This window comes from Salvia hispanica, chromosome 6, assembly GCF_029641045.1.
Source record: "Salvia hispanica isolate PSC_SH4W2 chromosome 6, Shi_PSC_v1, whole genome shotgun sequence".
NCBI lineage: Eukaryota > Viridiplantae > Streptophyta > Magnoliopsida > Lamiales > Lamiaceae > Salvia > Salvia hispanica.
Genome location: NC_142697.1, coordinates 29,958,357 through 29,979,246, shown reverse-complemented (window position 1 = coordinate 29,979,246; position 20,890 = coordinate 29,958,357). Strand labels below are relative to the sequence as shown.

General features: G+C 33.6%; 3 protein-coding genes across 7 annotated transcripts; 1 reads left to right on the top strand and 2 right to left on the bottom strand.

Moving 5' to 3' along the window:
* Positions 1-4,580: 4,580 nt before the first annotated feature.
* Positions 4,581-8,335, top strand: LOC125205326 (putative GTP diphosphokinase RSH2, chloroplastic). Its single transcript, XM_048104187.2, has 6 exons — positions 4,581-5,621; positions 5,715-5,900; positions 6,620-7,080; positions 7,238-7,396; positions 7,485-7,836; positions 7,906-8,335. The coding sequence occupies exons 1-6, from the start codon at positions 4,917-4,919 to the stop codon at positions 8,200-8,202; spliced, it is 2,160 nt and encodes a 719-aa protein (XP_047960144.1). The 5' UTR covers positions 4,581-4,916; the 3' UTR covers positions 8,203-8,335.
* A 916-nt stretch (positions 8,336-9,251) lies between these two features.
* On the bottom strand, positions 9,252-12,922 carry LOC125204642 (transcription initiation factor TFIID subunit 9-like). Of its 5 annotated transcripts, none has more exons than XM_089060039.1 (3): positions 11,062-12,922; positions 9,837-10,284; positions 9,252-9,723 (listed from the first exon to the last, which is right to left on the bottom strand). In XM_089060039.1, the coding sequence occupies exons 1-3, from the start codon at positions 11,181-11,183 to the stop codon at positions 9,460-9,462; spliced, it is 834 nt and encodes a 277-aa protein (XP_088916165.1). In that variant the 5' UTR covers positions 11,184-12,922; the 3' UTR covers positions 9,252-9,459. The 5 variants fall into 5 exon arrangements, with proteins under 5 accessions (XP_088916165.1, XP_047959306.1, XP_047959305.1 ...); XM_048103349.2 differs by having other exon boundaries at positions 9,837-10,164; positions 11,062-12,921; XM_048103348.2 differs by having other exon boundaries at positions 9,837-10,150; positions 11,062-12,920.
* Positions 12,923-13,480: 558 nt separating this feature from the next.
* Positions 13,481-16,377, bottom strand: LOC148923538 (two-component response regulator ORR26-like). The gene is made up of 5 exons (XM_089061527.1): positions 16,272-16,377; positions 14,991-15,134; positions 14,478-14,888; positions 14,293-14,369; positions 13,481-13,816 (listed from the first exon to the last, which is right to left on the bottom strand). Exons 1-5 carry the CDS (start codon positions 16,375-16,377, stop codon positions 13,481-13,483), a joined length of 1,074 nt encoding a protein of 357 aa, XP_088917653.1.
* Positions 16,378-20,890: the final 4,513 nt, after the last annotated feature.

Here is a 20,890-nt window from a genome sequence, read left to right as displayed (position 1 = left end):
AACGCACGCCTCTATCCTCTTGATTTAATTTGACCATTAATTGATTACTATTGTACCAGGAAGTACTCTCTCCGTTCCACGGTAATAGAGATATTTGATTTCTGCACTCATTTTAAAAAAATGATATTAAATAATTAAAATTGAAAGAGAGTAAAGTAAGAGAGTAGAATGTAGAAAAGAATCTTATCTATAATATATTCTCTCCTATTTTACTTTTTTTCATTTTAATTATTTATAATTATTTTTTGAAAATGAGTGCGCAAAATGAAATGCCTACAGAACGGATAGAGTAGTTGATAATTCATTCTCTCAATCTATCAATAGTATCTATTGTCATCACATGTTATACGCTTCAAATTACGATTAAGTCTGTGATTATTAATTAATTTGACTATAATAAATAATTGGCATTAACAACAAAATTATAAGGAGAAATTTCTTGGAGCTTCATAATAGAACTCTTGTTATATGACATGTTTTATGCAAGAAGTGAGCAACATTGAGTGATCGTAGAATAGAAGTTGTGAGTCAGTCTATCTATATTTAGATGAAGCGAATGTTAGCCTTCTTTCCTTTTCGCCATTATATATTTACATATAAATTTATTAGTATATCCATACATTTTCTTTTCGCTATTATATATTTACATATAAATTTGTTAGTATATCCATACACTCGTTAAACATAGTCACTAAATGTTCTTTTATAAATTCTCAAAATTAAATGTGTATTTTTACTTCCTCTAGTGGCCAAATATGTTTGGTTTATACGATAATTGTTGTGTTCTTGGTTTGAAATAATTTCATTGAACTAATGAGTTTATGAATTTCATTATTTTGGAGTCTTGTCTATGTTTGTTACGATAAGAAGAAACAAGAAAAATAAGAGAGGAAAACAAAGTACAAGTATAGAAAATAGTGAAAAAAAACAATTTAGTGGTAGTAGAGAAACAAGTGTGCGCCGCCGTCGACGACCACTTGTCATTCACGACCGCCGCTAGCCCACCACGTGCCTTTACCACACCCTATTTTGTCCTCTTTTATTTTTATTAAAAATAAAAAGTAATGATCATTATTTATCGTTTTTAAAATTTTGATTTCACAATAAAATCGTGTAAAATTGGTCATTTTCACCCATTTCTAGAATTTTAAGGAATTCCCTTTGAGATGATGGTGGAGATTCATTGAATTTTATAGTGTAAATGACCAAAATGCCTCTTGGATACATTTCTGCAAGTTTGATTTGTTTGCTCTATTTTAAACTCTATTCTTGTCTCTTGAAAAGGTTGCTCTTTTCTTATTCATTTATTAGTCCAAATACTAATCATCGGACACTTACCAATCAATAATAATCTCATTATGAACTATTTAGAATTTTAGATTGAGTGTAGTTGATAAGTAATCAAACTTTGGGTTTATTTGATTCAATAATTGCACTAACAAAAAATCATTTAATTATATACTCCTATTTAATCATCGTTGGATTTTATTAAGTATATATGTTTAACTTTTGGAAGAAAAGTTGATATATGTTCCCACTATAATATTTTCTGTTGAAGATATGGATTGATACCTTTACTCATTAGCAGCGCACTGAATTGTGGAATCCATTTACGTCAAATTCGATATATATCTCATATTTTTATTCTTTTTATTGAGAAGATGATATATATCCAATATTTTATTCTTTTTATTGTGAAGATCCATTAATTGTGGACTGCCGACAATAGGTAATGGGTTGAGACAAGAGGAGCAATCCCAAACTTTCATGCCGAAATTTATAAAATCCTTGTTTTATTAATGACTTTATTTTATGGAATATATCATTATAGTAATAGATAAATAATGATTTTTTTTATTGCTTATTTATACTTGTCATATCCGACCAACCCTAATATTTCTAGTTGGACCATGTAAATAGTTAATGCCCTATATAGCTTATTCCCCATAAGTCATTTTAATCTTATCTTAATTTATTTTTTGAAAGTGAAGTAAGTAATCATCGGAAATCAATGTATTATTGGTTACACGTCAAATTAAAAAAATATCCACCAATTAATAACTATACAAACATGTAGATATTATTCTCTACGTCAAATTAAAATAATACTCCGTATCCACTAATAAATAGTTATACTTGATTTTATTCTCTCATTTTCTTGTTGAGATCTACAATATTCTCCTAATATTCTGTCCATCTTTTTCTTTACAAAGGGCTGGTGATATGGATTGGTCAATTAAAATATTATGATTAAATTGAAAACATTTTCAAACCATTAGATATGGCTTGTAAATTCGTACTATATTACTTTATGTATATTCTTCTGAGACAAGGACATGTTTTATATTCTTTATTTCTTTATTCCATTATATTATTGTTGCATTATGTAAATAACACACGTATATCTAATTTGAATAGAGTACTATTGTTCTCGCCTAAAATGTCAACCTGTTACTCGGGTCTTTCTAGATGATATAATGTCTTTATATAATAAATGTGTTCATTTAATATATAAAGAAAACTTGTGTTGAACTCTACACGAAACCAAAACCATATGTATATGTGTATTTTAATGGCGAAAAAGGCTATACAAAACAAAACATTAAATGCAATGCAAGTAGTCAATAAGATAAATTTCTATTTTCTAATGGTAGACGAAATATGTGATAAAAATATCTTCAATAGTAGTTGATCGTATAAGTCAGATCAAGAGTTTTATTTCGAAGTTTATTAGTAACAATTTCACAAAAAGATAAAATATTTTTCAGAAATAAAGAAATACATAACTCCATTTAATTTGAAGAGCTAAACATATATTACTCCTTCAAGTAAAGTCAAATATATATACAACCTGGATCAAGAAAGATTGAGTATACTTTAAAAATGAGTTTGCTCAATTTCACAAGTTTCTTATTATCACAATTTATTCGCGTATAAGTTGCAGTAACTCGAACCTTCAACTTATTAATCAAAAACAAACTTCTTATCAATTTCGTCCAATTCCGCAGGTTCATGGAATGTGATTGGACAATTTTTTATCCATTTAATTTAAGAACCGACAAATATAAATGAAAATCACAAATTTGCTTAAGAAATATTCACAACCTATATAAACTAGGCCAATAAATTACTATTTAATTCATAAGATATTTCTCATTCTTAATCCAATAGAAGTGAAGTTCGAGATATTACAAAATAAACTAGTGGACGATATTACAACTCACTTTTAGCAAATTAATACGCAACAATTTGGAGTGGGAGTTTTTCCAACCTATTTAGTAGAGTATATTATTTCAAATTGTACTGATATGTGAATTCGAGTACGTATGATGGAGGGCACAAATTATTCAATGACGTTAGTATTAAAATAATCATCATGTCACGCCGATAAGATATTCCATTCTTATCCAAAACACAAATGTAATTTATCTTATTTTAAAATAAAATACATTGTCACGCCTCGAATCATATTTGTTTCGACAATAATGATGCTGAAATAGTATTAAACACCAATTAAGAAACACATGTAGGCCCTAAGACAACTAGTTGTATTTACATCTAATCCATAGTATTAGTAATTAACAAATATTTATACTTTAGTGGGTATCATGAGTGTCCATCTAAACAATTCCACGTATATAGCTTGGGATTATTTCATTTTAAAATATACTAGCGTTAATAGCATTATATAAAAACAAAAAAATCATAGAAATCCACGGTTATTGATAAAATAAAAAAAGTACAAACAACATTTTGTAACATACATTCTTTCATTGAAATAAGTAGGTTATACTTTAGTGGGTATCATGAGTGTCCATCCAAACAATTCCACGTATATAGCTTGGGATTATTTCATTTTAAAAATACTAGCGTTAATAGCATTATATAAAAACAAAAAAATCATAGAAATCCACGGTTATTGATAAAATAAAAAAAGTACAAACAACATTTTGTAGCACACATTCTTTCATTGAAATAAGTAGGTTATGAATAGCTTCTACTTGATTATTCAAAAACTAATTCACAGACACTCTTTTTACTAATTCAATACTATTTCACACTAAAACTTACATATATAGCTCTTAACAAATAAATTTCCTCATGTTAGCATGCATTGAATTTGTATAATTTGCTGCTAATCAAATAGGGGTCTAGCCCGTCGTCTGTATACCTATTTATATAGAAATAAACACACAACTCTATAATCTGAAAACAATCTGAATAAAATACACAATTGCTCTATTATGTTGGAGAATCACTCTTTTCGTGACTGGTTATCTCGATTACACAATTGTTCGATTATGTCACAACAATATAATCTTCACTACATCTCAATAAATTTTTCAAAAATCGCATCTATTAATATATTATGATAATCATTTGATAAAATATGCCTAATTTGACATTTATATTCCTTGCTTTTCTCCTCAAACCACATCCATTGAACTTGGACGGTTGGAACCATTAAACACAAAAACAAAAATCCAATTCCACAATTTTCAACACTGCAGAAGGGTATATTCGTCTTTTCAACTCACACGGTCACCAATCTTCAAACGAAGCATATTCACAGAAACCAGAAAGAAAGGAACAAATATCAGAGTAGAAGAATATAGAACTCTCTCTCTCTCCCAATTCGTCTTCTCAAACTCCAATTCATTGACTTTCTCATTTCCACCTCTCAATCGATTGTTGAAAATTCACACACTCATCTGTGTATATATATAATTCTGTACAGTTTCTGTATTTACCCCAAAAAAAGTTCCACATACCACACTCCTTTCTTTTCCCTTGAATTGCACAATTTAGCTGGGATCAGAAAGTTTTGGCCGTGAATTTGTGTAATTGCTTCGATTAATCGTCTCCGGGGGTGCTGAATTGGTCAATTTTCGGTGAAAAATCCAGAAATCGAATTTATGGCGGTTTCGACCATAGCGCTATACTCGAGCCCGCCGAGCAGCGTATGCTCCGCCTCGCACCAGATCAGCTCCCACGCGTCGTACGATTTGGATGTGAACGCCCGGTCAGCGTCATCGGCGTCGGCATCGCCGTCGCAGAAGCCGTTAATTGGTGGCCTATCGTGCCTGTTTGCGTCGCCGGCGATCAAATCCGCGAGTTATTCATCCGGAGCGGAGGATTTGGGTGCTCTGTGGCATGACAAGGCCGAGGAATTGGGGTCCTCGTATCGGTACTCGTCGCTGAGCTCGTCTATGAAGCGAGATCAGGCGCACCAGAGTCCGGTTTCGGTGCTTCAAGGCCTGAATAATTCAATTGGATCGGGCTCCCGGAGCCCGCCCTTGAGAATTAGCGCTGATTTCAGCTCAATTAGGTCGGGGAGTGGGGGGATGTTCAAAGGTTTCGTGAGGCACGCGTTGGGCTCGTGCGTTGATTACGATTCTTCGCCTTTTGATTTGGATGTGAAGGACTTCGATCTGTCTTCGTCGTCGAATGCTTTGCCGGGCGATGAGCTTCATTTTAACATGGATGAGAATTTCACGGCAATGGATTTGCCGGCGTATGCTAAGGGCTTGCTTTCGGATGCGCAGTCGAAGAATTCGATTTTTAGGGATGATTTTGTTGTTAAGGCCTTTTATGAAGCAGAGAAGGCTCATAGAGGCCAGGTATTTAGCTTATGTTTTTGAAATGTTTTTGGATTTCATGAAAAAATGAGATGATTGTGGGATTAACTATGCTGATGCTTTTGTTGTGTGTAGAAACGGTCAAGTGGACATCCTTATTTGCAGCATTGCGCGGAAACGGCAGTTCTGCTGGCGGATATAGGCGCAAGTTCTACAGTTGTTGCTGCGGGGCTTTTGCACGATGCTGTTGATGATTCATTTCTCACTTTCGATCATATATCGAGTTCTTTTGGGGCTGGAGTTGGTGATTTAGTAGAGGGGGTAAGCGAAAGATTGATCTTTATTCTGTTTCCTTGTATTTTTATATGAAGTTTTAGTCATGAGGTTAATGTACTATGTGGTATGAGTTCATGTTTAGAGGTGTCGGTGATGATGGAGTTGGTGAATTAGTAAAGGGGGTAATCGAAAATTTGATCTTTATTCCTTCTCCTTATATATGTATATGAAGTTTTAGTCTTGAGGTTAATGTAACTATGTGGTCCTTTTTCCTCTTATAAGTTCATGTTTAGAGGTGTAGGTGATGATGGTGATGATGGGGTTAGTGATTTAGTAGGGGTGATCAAAAGTTTGATCTTGATTATGTTTCCTTACATTTTTATTAAGTGTTAGTCTCGAGGTCAATGTAATGTGGCTATCATCCCTCATATGAGTTCATGTTTGAGGTGTGTGTGATGTGGAGTTGGTGATTTTGTAGACGGGGTGAATGAGAAGTTGATCTTTATTCTGTTTCTTACATATCGTAGTCCCTTGTATGAGTTCATGTTTAGAGGTGTAGGCGATGGACGAAGTAGATCTGCTAATTTTAACATGGTGAATGATGTGGTTGGGTTTTAGAATGTTGAAATATGTTATTATGATTCCTTTTTAGGGTTTGAAAGAGGGAATTCCCCAATAAATCAAGACAGATTTATTTAAAAACTGCTTCTTTAAACTTGTTCTGTATGTGTTGCAGATATATTGAACTTGATTTTCTGTGACAGGTATCTAAGTTGAGCCAGCTGAGCAAGCTTGCACGGGAGAACAACACTGCCTGCAAAACTGTCGAGGCAGATCGATTGCACACCATGTTCCTCGCGATGGCAGATGCGAGAGCTGTTCTGATAAAGCTTGCTGATCGCTTGCACAATATGTTGACCTTGGATGCATTGCCCCTGATCAAACAGCAAAGATTTGCTAAGGAAACTTTGGAAATATTTGTTCCTCTTGCCAATAGATTAGGCATCTCAACTTGGAAGGAGCAGCTAGAAAATCTCTGTTTCACATATCTTTATCCGGACCATCATCAAGAGCTGTCCTCCAAGATTCTTAAGTCCTTCGATGAGGCTGCCATTACTTCTTCTCTGGAGAAGTTGGAGGAAGCGCTGAAGGATGCAGGGATTCCATACCACTGTGCTTCAGGCCGGCATAAGAGCTTGTACAGCATCTACTCCAAAATGTCGAAGTATGTATGACTTACCTTTTCTTTTTACTTCCTACACTCATATCTAGATGTGTATGTTAATATTACCGTAGAGTGTTTTAGCGACCATCGGTGGTGTTTTTGTGCAACTTTGTGGTGTAAATATTGTTCTGACCCGATAAAATTCTTCCTCCTACAGGAAGAAGCTGAATATGGATGAAATTCATGATATTCATGGATTGCGATTAATTGTTGAATCTGAAGAAGACTGCTATAAAGCTCTAAGTGTTGTCAAGCAGTTGTGGCGCGAAGTCCCTGACAGGTTCAAGGACTACATTGCTCGTCCCAAGTGTAATGGGTATGTCAACAACTCTAGGGTCGAAAATGTTGTTCTATCAGGTCATATTTATATCACATAGTACGTAAATTTATATTGCACGTTGCAGCTACCAATCTCTACATACAGTGGTCACGGGCACAGATATGGTGCCTCTTGAAGTTCAGATTCGAACAAAAGAGATGCATTTGCAAGCTGAGTATGGATTAGCTGCTCATTGGAGGTACAAAGAAGGAGATGCCCAATATTCTTCCTTTATACTTCAGATGGTTGAATGGGCACGCTGGGTGATGACGTGGCAGTGCGAGGCAATAAGCAAAGACCAAACGTCCGTTGGTTTTGCCGATTCTGTGAAGCCACCTTGCACCTTCCCTACCCATTCTAAAGATTGCACCTTTTCATGGAAACCCCATTGTGACGCTGATGGTCCCATCTTCGTAATCATGATTGAGAACGATAAGGTCCGTTCTTGATGTCATTTCATGTGGGATAATCTTTTGCAACCTTTAACATCATATTTCAACCTGCAGATGTCTGTTCAAGAGTTTCCAGCCAACTCATCAGTAATGGATCTGCTGGAGACAGCCGGTCGAGGCAGTTCTAGGTGGATGTCTTACAGATTTCCCGTTAAGGAGGAACTGAGGCCGCGGCTGAACCACAAGCCCGTCAGCGATCCTTCCTGCAAGCTGAAAATGGGCGACGTGGTGGAACTAACTCCGGCCATACCGGACAAGTCTCTGGTAGAGTACCGGGAAGAAATCCAGCGGATGTACAACAGAGGCGCGACGCCTCTGGCTGCTGGTTCTGTGGCTAGCTTCAGAAGCTGACCCCTCACCTGAACTCATTCTTTGGTAGTCTTACATTTGATAACATAAAAAAAAATTAGGTATTCTTGTACATAAGCATTTGTAAAGAACAGTTGATGTTGTTGTGTTATTATGAAGGGAATTATTTATCCAACTGCAACTGGTGTAAGATTTCCTTTTATTGCATCATATCTTAGTAGTTAGTACACAGATGTACTGAGTTTGACAGCATGAACTGATTTTTAAATTTATTGATCCAATGTTTGTGCCTAAACACTTAACACAATTTAGGAAGAAAATTGTCATCTTTCTATGTTGAATCGTTACGTTTTATGAATAACATTCATCCGTTCTATTCAAAGTGAATAAGTTCTTTTAAAATTTTGTAGTGTTGATTGTAATAGAGCTTTTAAAATTTTGTAGTGTTGATTGTAACAGAGAGTGATATTTCTATTTTTTGATATATGCAATTTTAAATGACACAATCCAAAAAAAAACCGTATCACATTACGTGGGAACTACTATAAAATTAACTAATTCTAAATATTGAAATCTTTTCAACTCTATATATCATTCTAAATGTGAATTACACAATCCAATAATATTAATTTCACCATTCATGTCATTTAGAACTTTATTTATTTATTTTGGACGTAGGTAGTAACTATTATTTAGAATAACAATCATTTTTACTAATATTTATTTAACACATTTACTTTTACTATAAGAATAACTTTTATTTATAATATTAATACTAATATTTAACGAAATAGAATACGTACCAGATCGTATGCAGTCTGATATGTTATGTCTTGGATTGTTATTCTTTTAAATAAACTAACTTATTTACATTGAAACAATTATTTTTTTACTAATTAATCATTTTTAATTATAAGAAATGAGACTTTTTATTTGAGACAGATTGGCTTTTATTTATTGGAATAGTGTTTATTTATAATAAGAGTCACTTTTAAGGAGTTTATGACTTATGAGTAGGTCATATAACACATCTTAATAAGAGAGTGACAATTAACATTTACATTACTTTTCAATCTGGTCAAACATGGCTATTACTACAAAACACCACCAAGCAATTTCTATTTCCTTATTGAGAGGCCCAAAACAATAACACTATAACAGATTGTTATAAGGCATTTACATTGCCAAAAATGGTAGAAATAGGAGCAAAGTGGCATTTTCAGAGACAAGAACAAGCTGAAGATCCTATGCAAGCAAAAAAAATCAAATCTTAATGCATAAAGAATCACTGACCTTACATCATTTTGTGTCTTTAGCTCCAAGCGAGAACGATACACGCTGCGAAGGGTCTTGTGGGAGATCGCTCTGATCATGATTCTGACCGGGGTTCAATCCAGCAGGCTCTTCGTCATCCTCAGTTTCTTCCCTTTGCCTCTTAGGCACAGCAAGTTGATAATTGGGGTGTATAAGGATATCTTGATCTGGAGGGAGAGGGATCCCACACCCCGATATTGATTTTGGCAACGGGACCTTGTTTCTGCTCCGAGCCAACTCCAAGAGCACCTAGTGAGAAGAAGCAATGCCATCAGTTTTAGCAAATCCCTTTGCAGAGTTTTCTATAAAAGGATCATCATAGTTGAACAAGAACAGTTTAAAAAGTAGGTAAGATTGATTACCTCTCGTGGTGGAGGCTGCGAGAAGCTAAAATTGACTTTAGACTGAATGGCAAGCTTAATATCATCAGAATCAATCACAGATTTCTCAGCATGTTCTGAATACATTTGAGCATCGGTCAGCACGTCTGCAACGTACTGATACCATAGCTCCAAGAACTGGTGCACAACTTGGGGTTCATAATCGTCAATGCTCATTGATCTCAGCAACTCCTTTACAATCTTTCCATCCCTCGGCATATCCTCTTCTCCACCCTCAGCCATTTTCCAGATACTGGCTTGCAACCAACTTATTTCACTTCTTTTCTGAGTGATATCTATACCAAAAAAACTATAAGATCGATCTAGAGGTTTAGCAAAACTTTCATGAGAGTTCCGTACCAGATAAACACGAACAAAGCTATACAAACTGGACCATCCAAAAGAAAGAGAAAGAGAACAAATGCGAATCCTGAAGCCACAATCCAATATTCCACTTAAGTGTAGTAGAATCCAAAACTTTTTAACTAGTTCAACAATACAGGCTGAAGTTTTGTATAATCTGTTTTCAACATGTTTTCCAATCTCATTTGAGCAATCCATCATACAATTACAAGATCTTTCATTATACACCTGATAAGCACTTGTAACACGAAGCAAGTGTTTGATAGAATACAAGACAATTATCTCAAGCTGCAGATCCAATATGCCAATTCTTCAACAAATCATGAATAAACTATGTTGCTATAAATCTAAACATTACGAAGAACAACAAAAAGTTCACACAGCGCAACTCCAATCACTTATTTCATCTAACAAAGCAAACTTCACACCTCGAAATTCACATCAACAGATGAAAACATCATGACCATTAAAATGACTCCATTATAATTAACAGCTTAGTTTAACCCCTGCACCTGAAAATCTAATAGAAAAGGTAAAACATCCAATTTAAATGACTGTTTCACCTAAATCGCAGCATCGTAAAAAGTGATCACCTCCAACACTACGAGACATTTTTCAGAGCCAGTTGAATTGATAAAGTTATAATACTTCTGCTTATGCAATCAATCCTTCAATCATTTCATAAGCGCGGAAGTGAGTATCATAAAACGCATAGATTTATTGAATTGAATGCTTTTGGAGCTAATCAATCGACGACTCAACGTAACCGCCATCACTAATCACATAACACAATCAGGCTTCAAATGTGGAATATATAAACATACATATTGCGAATTTTTCTTACTTGGCCGGAAATCGGCGATCTGAGCTGCCACCGGAACTCCAGACGCCGCGAGATGCTGCCAAACGCCGTCGGCCACCGCAATGATTATAGAGGAATCTGTTGCAAGTGATATACATATACATGTAGATATACGTGTGATTGTATGTATATGCTTATTTTTGGGTTTCAAGTGTAATTTGATGTGGGCCATTTTTGGCCCATTTAAAATCTGGACTAAGTGGAAGGCCCAATATTCTGGGCTTATTTTGATACATGAAGCCTCTTTTAGTGTGTGTACGTTTTACTCTCTCCGTTCTATAGTAATAGAGTTATTTTGCCATTTTAGTACGTTCCATAATAATAGAGTCATTTCTCTTTTTAGTAAAGTCAACACATTTTTTCACACCTACTTTACTCTCTCTTACTTTTTTTCTCTCTCCATCTCTCTGCCTTTTTCATTTTTCACTTTATTCTCCCTTTACTTAACTCACCTAACACAATTTTTCTTAATCTCCGTGCCGAAAAGAAACGCCTCCATTACTATGGAACGGAGGGAGTAGTTAGAAGGAGTACTTTATTATTCAAAAGTATTAATAATAATTTCTCATTTATCTTTTTTTATCAGGTTACTTTCACATTGTAATAGCATTATACTATTTATGTTCGTCATTAGGAGTCACATTTCTTTTTGGTATGAATTTTAAAAATTATTAAAAAAAGTATATAAGAAAAAGTTATTGAAATATGAGTCGTACTTCTATATATTAGTTTTAAATAAAATATGAGTGAAAGGAATTAGGAGAATGTGTGGCCTACTTCCATTTATTGTAAAATAAATCAGATCTCTTATTTGCAGACATACTAAAATGAAAAAAATAGAGTTCTAACTGCGGACAGAGGAGTGCATTCGAATTATCCTTATTAACCTTGATTAAGGATCATCAACCAATTCTTAATTATTTGTTATTAGTCATGGTTAAAATTTAATAAAAAAAATTCAAAATATTTAGATGTAGAGTATAGACCACAATTCCTTAGATCAATAAACATAATTATTACACCCACACCACAAATTGTAACCACCAAACTACTTCGATTCCAAATAGAAAAACTTCAATCATTTCAATTTTGTTTTTGAAAAGGAGAAAAAAGCGGTAATATCTATACCTAAATATTAATCCGAATTGATGTGAATCTCAATGACCAAGAATTGATAATTGACATGGTAAGTAACTCTAGAATACACAGAATCTCACAGAAGGGGGCCCTATTCACCTCTTTGAGCTTCTATTGAATCGAGAAATAAAATAGGCATGAATCTATCTGATTCAGAAGGGAAGAACTTGCATCAGTATCTCAATTCAAACATGGAAATTTTCATCTCCACAAAAACTGTTGTACAGATTGCTGCCACGTAAGCACAAAAACGAGCAAGATCAAAATCCCAGCTAGCCCTAAACTGGAGCCTCCGATTCCAAAAATGGAATCGGAATCTCCAGATTCCAGTCCACCGCTTCTTTCCAACGAAGAAGAGGAAGAAGAAGCGGTGGACTTGATGGCGACGATCAGCCCCGCCACCACCGCCGGCAGCACCAAGCCGCTCGAGCTCCACCGGGACTCGAGGCGGCTGTCCACGTATAGCGGCGAGAGCACGATCGCCGACACCAGCGCCATCGCCACCGCGGCCGCCCTCGGCGCGTGCGGATTACGCGTGTAGCTTTCCATTGCTACTAAGCCTAGTTTTCTTGTTATTGGGATATATAGTAAAGGTATTATAACAAGAAAAGCTAGGTTGAGTGGTGATGGATTATGGCTTGAGAGAGAGAGAGAGGGAGATTTATAGGAAGGAAAGAGAGAGGAAGATAAGGTGGTGAAGGAATGTGTGTGGAAGATTGAATTTGAAGTGGGAAAAGAGCCGTCCAAAAAGGGGAGAGAATTGATAATTGAGGTGAAAAAGGTGTAAAAGTTCAAAGTAAGGTATACATATGCTGCTTTTGTGTGTATGAGTGGATTTTCAAAGTATCATGCCTTGGAATGGGTGATGTTTCACTAAAGGGATATTGCTGTCGCTAAAATTAAATAAAAAAAATTAATAAAATATAAATTCTATTTTTATAATTTAATAATAAAATATAGGTAAAAATAAATTAGTAGAATGTGACATCCACTATTAAAAATGGTAAAAGTACAGGATATACTTTATGAGACGCACAAAAATAGAAATAAGCAATAAGCTTTCTAAGACAGATTATATCCCAACTTTATTTTTATGAGACATTCACCACTATTTTCAATTTGAGAAACAACCCACAATCACGAACAAACAATCAAGAATGTAAAGCAATTAAGAATTATTATCTCTAAGTGAACCGACTCCTTAAACAATACAATTATGGATACATAATCGAATTTGAATGCTTACCTAGCTCTAAAACACACATCACGGATTAGTATAAAAATCAATATCATCAATTGATGATAGGTGCATGTGGTCCATGTCTAGAGCAATATTATTTTCTGGATGAGGAAGGAATGCTCCATTTTGCTGATGATATGTGGTTTGGTTAGCCATCCCTGTTTCAGTAACCTTAGCCTCCATTTCACTTCTCGATCCGTGATCGTAGGCTCGGTCCTCTGATTTTTCCTTCTTTATTAGGGGCATGGACCCGAACCTCCTCGGCTTGTGGCTAGTCCCCTCGCCATTGGGCGACTTGGGATTGCCCCCGGGGGTTGATTTTCGCTCTTCGGGGGATCGCCAGTTCTCATTACGACATTTCTAAACCATGATTTTGAAAATGTTAAGATTTTCTCAATATGGTTAATTGAGAAATCATGAATCATGAATCATTTATACAGTTAATTGCTTATAAATTCACGAAGTTTGGTAAAATTCTTATTTGTTCCGCATCTTTCAAATCTGAATGATAAATCAAGAAACTTCAATAAGTTCTCAATTGTCCCAAAATAACTTTTTTGAATGCAAATTCGATGCTGCATGTAAAATTTTAGTATTGTCAATGAATACTGACGTAAATGTATAATAATGTAATAACATGGACGACTAAATATCTTATTTTGAGCTTAAGAAACTAAAACTAATAGCACAAATGGTTAAATGGGACAATTGAAACTTTTTGAAACTTCATGTTTGTTATTCCAAATTTAAAAGAAGCGAGACAAACCAGAATTCAATCAAATTTCATGTTTTAATAGGAAATTAACCCTATGTTATAAGTTGTTGAAAAAACAAACCTGAAGATGACTTGCCACTTGCATTCTTGTTAGTCCAGGCACGTTCATCTTCTCCAATATCTCCTTTGGAAAGCAACCTATTACATCAAAATTGAAGCAATTATTAAATAAATGTTTGCCAGTTTCAAAAAAAGTATCAAAATTTTACATCTATGTGTCTACATTATAGTAGAAAAAAATCTTACTTCCTTCCCCTAGTTGTTCCACAGCATCCAAGAACTTCTCGTGTAGCTCTTGAGTCCACTCGGTATACATCTTTCTCTTAACTCTTCTTTGGCTCACCATACTATTATTGATTTTGTATTCCTCTTCGATATATTTTTCGTTATAGTAATCGTTCTTTTTACGCTTCCCACTATCCATCGCGGAAAAGTTGTTAGGGTTTTCCATGCTCCCAAATTCGACACCACATTGAGGCGTAATGTAGCTGGCCGCCATCAGCCTTTCGCGCTCTCTCAGCACGTGCACGGTCTCCCTCGCCACGTGCTGCCATAGGTATCTTAGCATCTCGGGGCTCGTTGGCCTCTTGATGTAGAGAAACGCCCCATTCTCAATCACCCTCGCAGCCATGCTCAAGTCGTCATCGCCCGACATCACTATATGTGTACAAGATGAAATTTAAATTACTACAAACATACTTAGTGAAAATAAATATTGAAATAATTAAAAGGGTCCAAAATTAGAGAAAAATAGCTTACAAATTGTTGGTATTTCCATGCTTACTGCTAGTTGAAGAAGCTTGAATACATCAGGAGAAGTGATATTTGCTATGATCAAATCGATTTTCGACTTTCCATTTTGTAACATTGACATAGCAGCACCAGCAAATGGAACACGAGTAACTAATATACCAAAAAAAAAAGGAATAAACTCAATTAAAAAGAAGAAGAGATATTTCATCTATTGAGAATATTTAGAGATAATAATAGAAAATGTAATGTTTATGAGTTTTACTACATAGATAAGTTTCACAAATATGCATACATATATTTTTGCAGGTGAAATACAAGTTGATTTGTGGAAAACTATTAATTTGATTATTCATTATATATCTAAAAATTAAGACATTTCAGTTGATCTTTCTTTCTTTCAATTTTTTTTTGTCTAATTATATAGGGAGTGGCAGTTTATGTTTGGTCTATATATGTGATGCCCTAAAAACTCAGTTTCTAGATGAAAACATTGAATAAATAAATGGGATTCCATAAAAGCTCATTTTTCAAACTCAGTCGCCTTTACTACACCTTAGTTACTAGCATCATTCGTATTTCACACTCAATCATTGACTACATTTAATTAGATAATTGAATGACATGATAAAACAATAGTCAAAGCAAAACTAGGACAGTCAAGACACATTTATACTTTTTTTTTTGGGTGAAATAATAGATCACATATGTGAATATATCGACAGAACTTTTTCATAAGTTGATTAAAACATCTAAAAGTATATACAATAACAAAGGGTCCTATAGTATACTCTCACTAATGTAAGCAAAAAAGATTAACGATTTTTCACATAGAGTTCTAATAAATTGAGAAAACATAAACATGAAATATATATTAGTAATAACTCTTCAATCCAAAACAAGAACAAAAAAGAAAAAAATGCACTTCCCCAAATTAAGAATCTACTCATGATAGTTGTAAGTGTGTGTTTCATAACTGAAGTAGTGAGACTAAGAGAATTCAAAAGTGGGTTTCAATTACTGAAGGCTAAATCGTACCGAAAATACCTAAGATTCAATTGATATGAGATTACTCGAGATTAAAAAAATAATCTTGTTTTATAGGGATCTATCCACACAACCGAATAATATGTGTGAATTATAAAAAGCAAATTTTGTTATAAGTAAAAGGATAAGACTCATAAACCAAGACCAATCATACACAAACATTATCCCGAGATTATGAATCGGGTTGTATCCACACAATCGAATCTATGTGTGAATTAAAAAGAGCAAGAAAAATATATCTACCTCTGTACTGGCATGTTTCCATCAGACTTATGGTGTTTGAACAATCCCAATCATGATCCACAAATAGAACATGAAGTTCTTGCATAACTGAGAGATATGAAGTCATTTCAAATTAGGGTTTTTGCACTTGATTTGATGCAACAAAATCTACAAAGAGGCACAAAAAATGTGTTAATAAGTTGATATAGAAAAAAAAAGTGAAAAAATAAGAAACTTATGCTAGAAAATAAAATAAACACAAACCAGAAAGACCTCAAAAGAATTGAGGTCGATTTTATTTTTTGTACAAATTGAAAGTTTGGGTATAATGCCTAGTATTTATAGTTTGTTGTGGATTTCAAATAACTGATTAAATTTGTTTAATTAATTTTAGGTTTTTTAGTATAGTTATTACTTCTTTTTTTTCATTTGTAAAAGTTCCATTTCTTCTCACAAGGCACTTGAACAATATGTATATTAAATATGTTTATTAACTATCATATTTAATAATAAAATAATAGTTTTGATTTTTGTTATGCTATTTATTACACCGGCCATGAAGAAGTCAAACCCATGTATGTTAAAAAACTCAATTTTTCTTATCTTTTCACGCGTCTGCTTTTAATAAAACGTTGTTTTTTAGGGGTAAATGCTATATAATTATACTTACCTTTATATAATAGGAGTAGTAAATTTTATTTTATATAGTTACCCTTTAATGCAACAATTTAGCTTACCTATTTCACGATATTAGACTATTAGTCGCATTTTTTTTTCAACTTTCCTTGTAAAACATGAGACCTTCAAACTAAATTAATTACTGTAATTCTGTTACCAATTACCAAATTTTAATTAAAAAAGATCCAAGTCAAGGACCGGTGCTTTGAGCTATATGAAAAAGTGATAATTTTCTTACAAATTTTAAACTCTCGAGATGGATTTTAAAGCTGGTGTGCAAAATAAGAATTTGACGAAAGTTTGAAAATTTAAAGACAAATACCCCGAGAAAGGTCCATTTTTTTGTAGTGAATGTGATTGCAATGTCCAATTTTTCCTATACTATCATGGAATTGTTGTTTATAATATGGAAGATATAAACAGACTAAATCAGACTTAAAGTTCCCAATAATCAGTAGATAACCTCAAAAAGTAATTCTTATACTCATGCAACCAATACATAAAAGGATCTAAATTCATAAAATTGAGAAATGAGAAATACTATGCATGTTTAATTTCTTCCAAATGTAGAGATATCATATATAACCTATGTTTGTTAATTAATTTCTTCCAAATGTAGAGATATCATATATAACTCTTGAAGTTCTTTTACTAATTAATCAACTGATCTTTGAATTCTTGACACAATTCTATGTAAGTGTCTTTAGTTATTTATAGTCTACAAAATAGTGCTAAATAGTTATATCTCTTTGATTTCTTTTAAAATAATACTCTGCCTATCCCAAGTTATATGAAACTTTTATTTTAGGCAAAAAAAAAACTTTTATTTATTTAACTAATTCTAATCATAACTAATTATAATTATTATTTATTTTAATTGTGAAGACGAGCTAGCGCACTATTCACACACGAGTTATTCCAAGGTTTTTTTTTCTAATAAAATAGGAGAAATAAAAGACTTAATTCGTATAAAAAGATGAAATGTATGTTCCAATTAAGAATATGTATAGCACTTAATTGTAGACGAATGGGACTATAGTTTATCTCTTCAAATTGCTAAAGCAAAAGTTAGAACTATATTATGATGCTGAAAATTTTAAAACTTGATTATATAAAAGGGTAACTGAAAAAAATACTACTATTAAAGACTACATTTTTGTAATCTCAATAAATATTAGGTTTGATATAATTATTAAAATAAGAAACCAGATTATAAAGTGATTTCTCAAATGTCTCTCTCATGTAGATAGAACAGTTTATACATCACCCTTACCCTTACTTATGACTTCAAAAAATTATAACACGAGTTGATCAATGGATGTGGAAATATATATGATTCGTAGGTATTCCTCGATAACAATTTGAGAAAGTACATTTTTTGGAGTGTACATGAAGGAATATGATACATTGATTATTAGACTGTAAAGGGTAAATTGTAGGACAAACGAATTATTTAATGGAATGTGATTCTTATTTATGAGGTAGAGTAAATGAAACTTGAAACAGATAATGAATTAATTATTGGGGATGATATGAAATAAATGAAACAACTCAACAAGGGCCACTAATTCTAAGACCAATTACGAAAATAAGCATTTTAGCCCAAATTAGCTAAAATGTTATGAAATTTGCTCAAATTTTGATTTGTTCTCCACCATTAAGGATAAGCTAGAAAAATCATGAAGTTTGAATTTGCTATCAGTTATCCAATAATCAAATCCAGTAATTTCTGAGGAAATGTGAGCTTGGTTACTACAGTGATCGGCAAAAGTTCATTATTTTAGTGTTGAATTTAATTAGATTATTAATTACTTCCTAGTTATATCTCATTAGTCACGATTAATGTACATCGATCCATATATCTTACATATAGTACTTAAAATCAATTCTCATTTTATTAAACCATATATGCACCATAAATACACTCCATAATACTAAAATAAAAAAATGAATTCTTCAAATTTTCATCTCCAAAATAAAAATAACAATTAACAAGAAACCCTAGGTTTAATTAGTGGTGATATGTAGGAGAGAGAGGCTGGTCATAATGTAATTGCACGACTTTATTTTTATTAGAAACTTTTCCTAATTTTTTTTATTGAGAAATAGTAACAAGAAATAGAGAATATGTAAGCAATAAAAAATGATTATCTTTATGTGGATGGACTCCTTAAAATACAATTATGGATACATAATTGAAGAATGTTTGGTTACTTATAGAGTTAGTAGCTCTAATACACACATCAAAAAGTAGTGAAAAGTTTATCAACAATTAGTGATGGTGATAGGCCCATGTGGTCTAGAGAGTGTGTGTCTTGTTCAATACTTTCTGGAGGGGGGAAGAGGCTTAATGCTTCATATTCCAGATATTGATGATATGTGTGCTGGTTAGCCTCCATTTCATTTCTCGGTCCATGATCGTCGACCTGTTCTTTTGAATTGGCCTTCACTATTTCGGGCATGGACCCGAACTCACCATCGGATGACTGGTTAGTCAACCCCGTTTCACTAACCTTAGCCTCCATTTCACTTATCGATCCATGATCGCAGACTCGATCTTTTGATTTTTCCTTCATTAATCGCGGCATGGCCCCATACCGCCTCGGCTTGTAGCTGGACCCCTCGCCATCGGATGACTTGGGATTGAACCGGGTTGATTTTCGGTCTTTGGGGGATCTCCATTCCCCACGACGCCATTTCTAAAAATTGATTTTGAAAATATTAGGGTTTTCTCATTATACTCTCAACATAATATACCTCAAGTTAAAAACCACAAATGTTGAAAACATAGATTTTAGTAAAAGAAGAAAGAAAAGGTAATTTTTATACTAAAATAAAAATGTACGACTACTATGAGAGAAAATGAATTTCAAAAACCAAGAGGAACAAGTAGGCTATAATGACAAATGATATAAATAATGGAATTTAGTTAGGCATTAAATATACAATTTAGATAGTAACCTATAAAAAATGAAATGTCTAAATATTTAAGATACTAGTATAACTTATTGAATATATGCATAAGTTGTTGAAAACCAAACCTGAAGATGACTTGCTACTTGCTCTCTTGTTAGTCCAGGCACATCCATCTTTTCCAATATCTCCTTTGGATAGATATCTATTATTTATCAAATTGAAGCAATTACAAAATTAATGTTAGCTAGTTGCAATATATAGTATTCATGTTACAAAATTTTATATCTACAACAACATTAGTGTAGAAAAAACTCTTACTTCCCTTCCCTAGTTGTTCTGCAGCATCCACAAATTTCTTGTGTAGCTCGTCAGTCCACAGGATATACATCTTTCTCTTTACCTTTCCTTGGCTCATCGTATTATTATCGAAGTTGTATTCCTTTTCAACATATTTTTTGTTATAGTAATAGTTCATTTTACTCTTCCCTTTATCAATGGCGAACAAGTTGGTGGGGTTTTCAATTTCCCCAAACCCGACGCCACATTGAGCCGTGGCATAGCTGGCTGCCATTGGCCTTTCACGCTCTCTCAGCACGCGCATGGTCTCCCTCGCCACGTGCTGCCATAGGTATTTTAGCATATCGGGGTTCGTTGGCCTCTTGATGTAGAGAAACGCCCCGTTCTCAATCGCCCACGCTCCCGTGCTCGTGATGTCATCATCGTTCGACATCACTAGAGGTGTACAATATGAAATATTAAATTGCATACATGCATATACTTGGTGAAAATAAATATTGAAATCATTAAAAGGGTCCAAAAATTAGAGAAAATTAATATTCTTACAAATTGTTGGTATTCCCTTGCTTACTGCTAGTTGAAGAAGCTTTAACACGTCAAGTGAGGTGATATTTGCTATGATGAAATCTATTTTTGTGTTTCCATTTGATAACATTGAGATAGCAGCGCCAGCATGTTGGACAGGGGTAACTAATAATATTCCAAAAAAAAAAATAATAAATAAAAAAGAAGAAGATAAAATTTACTTA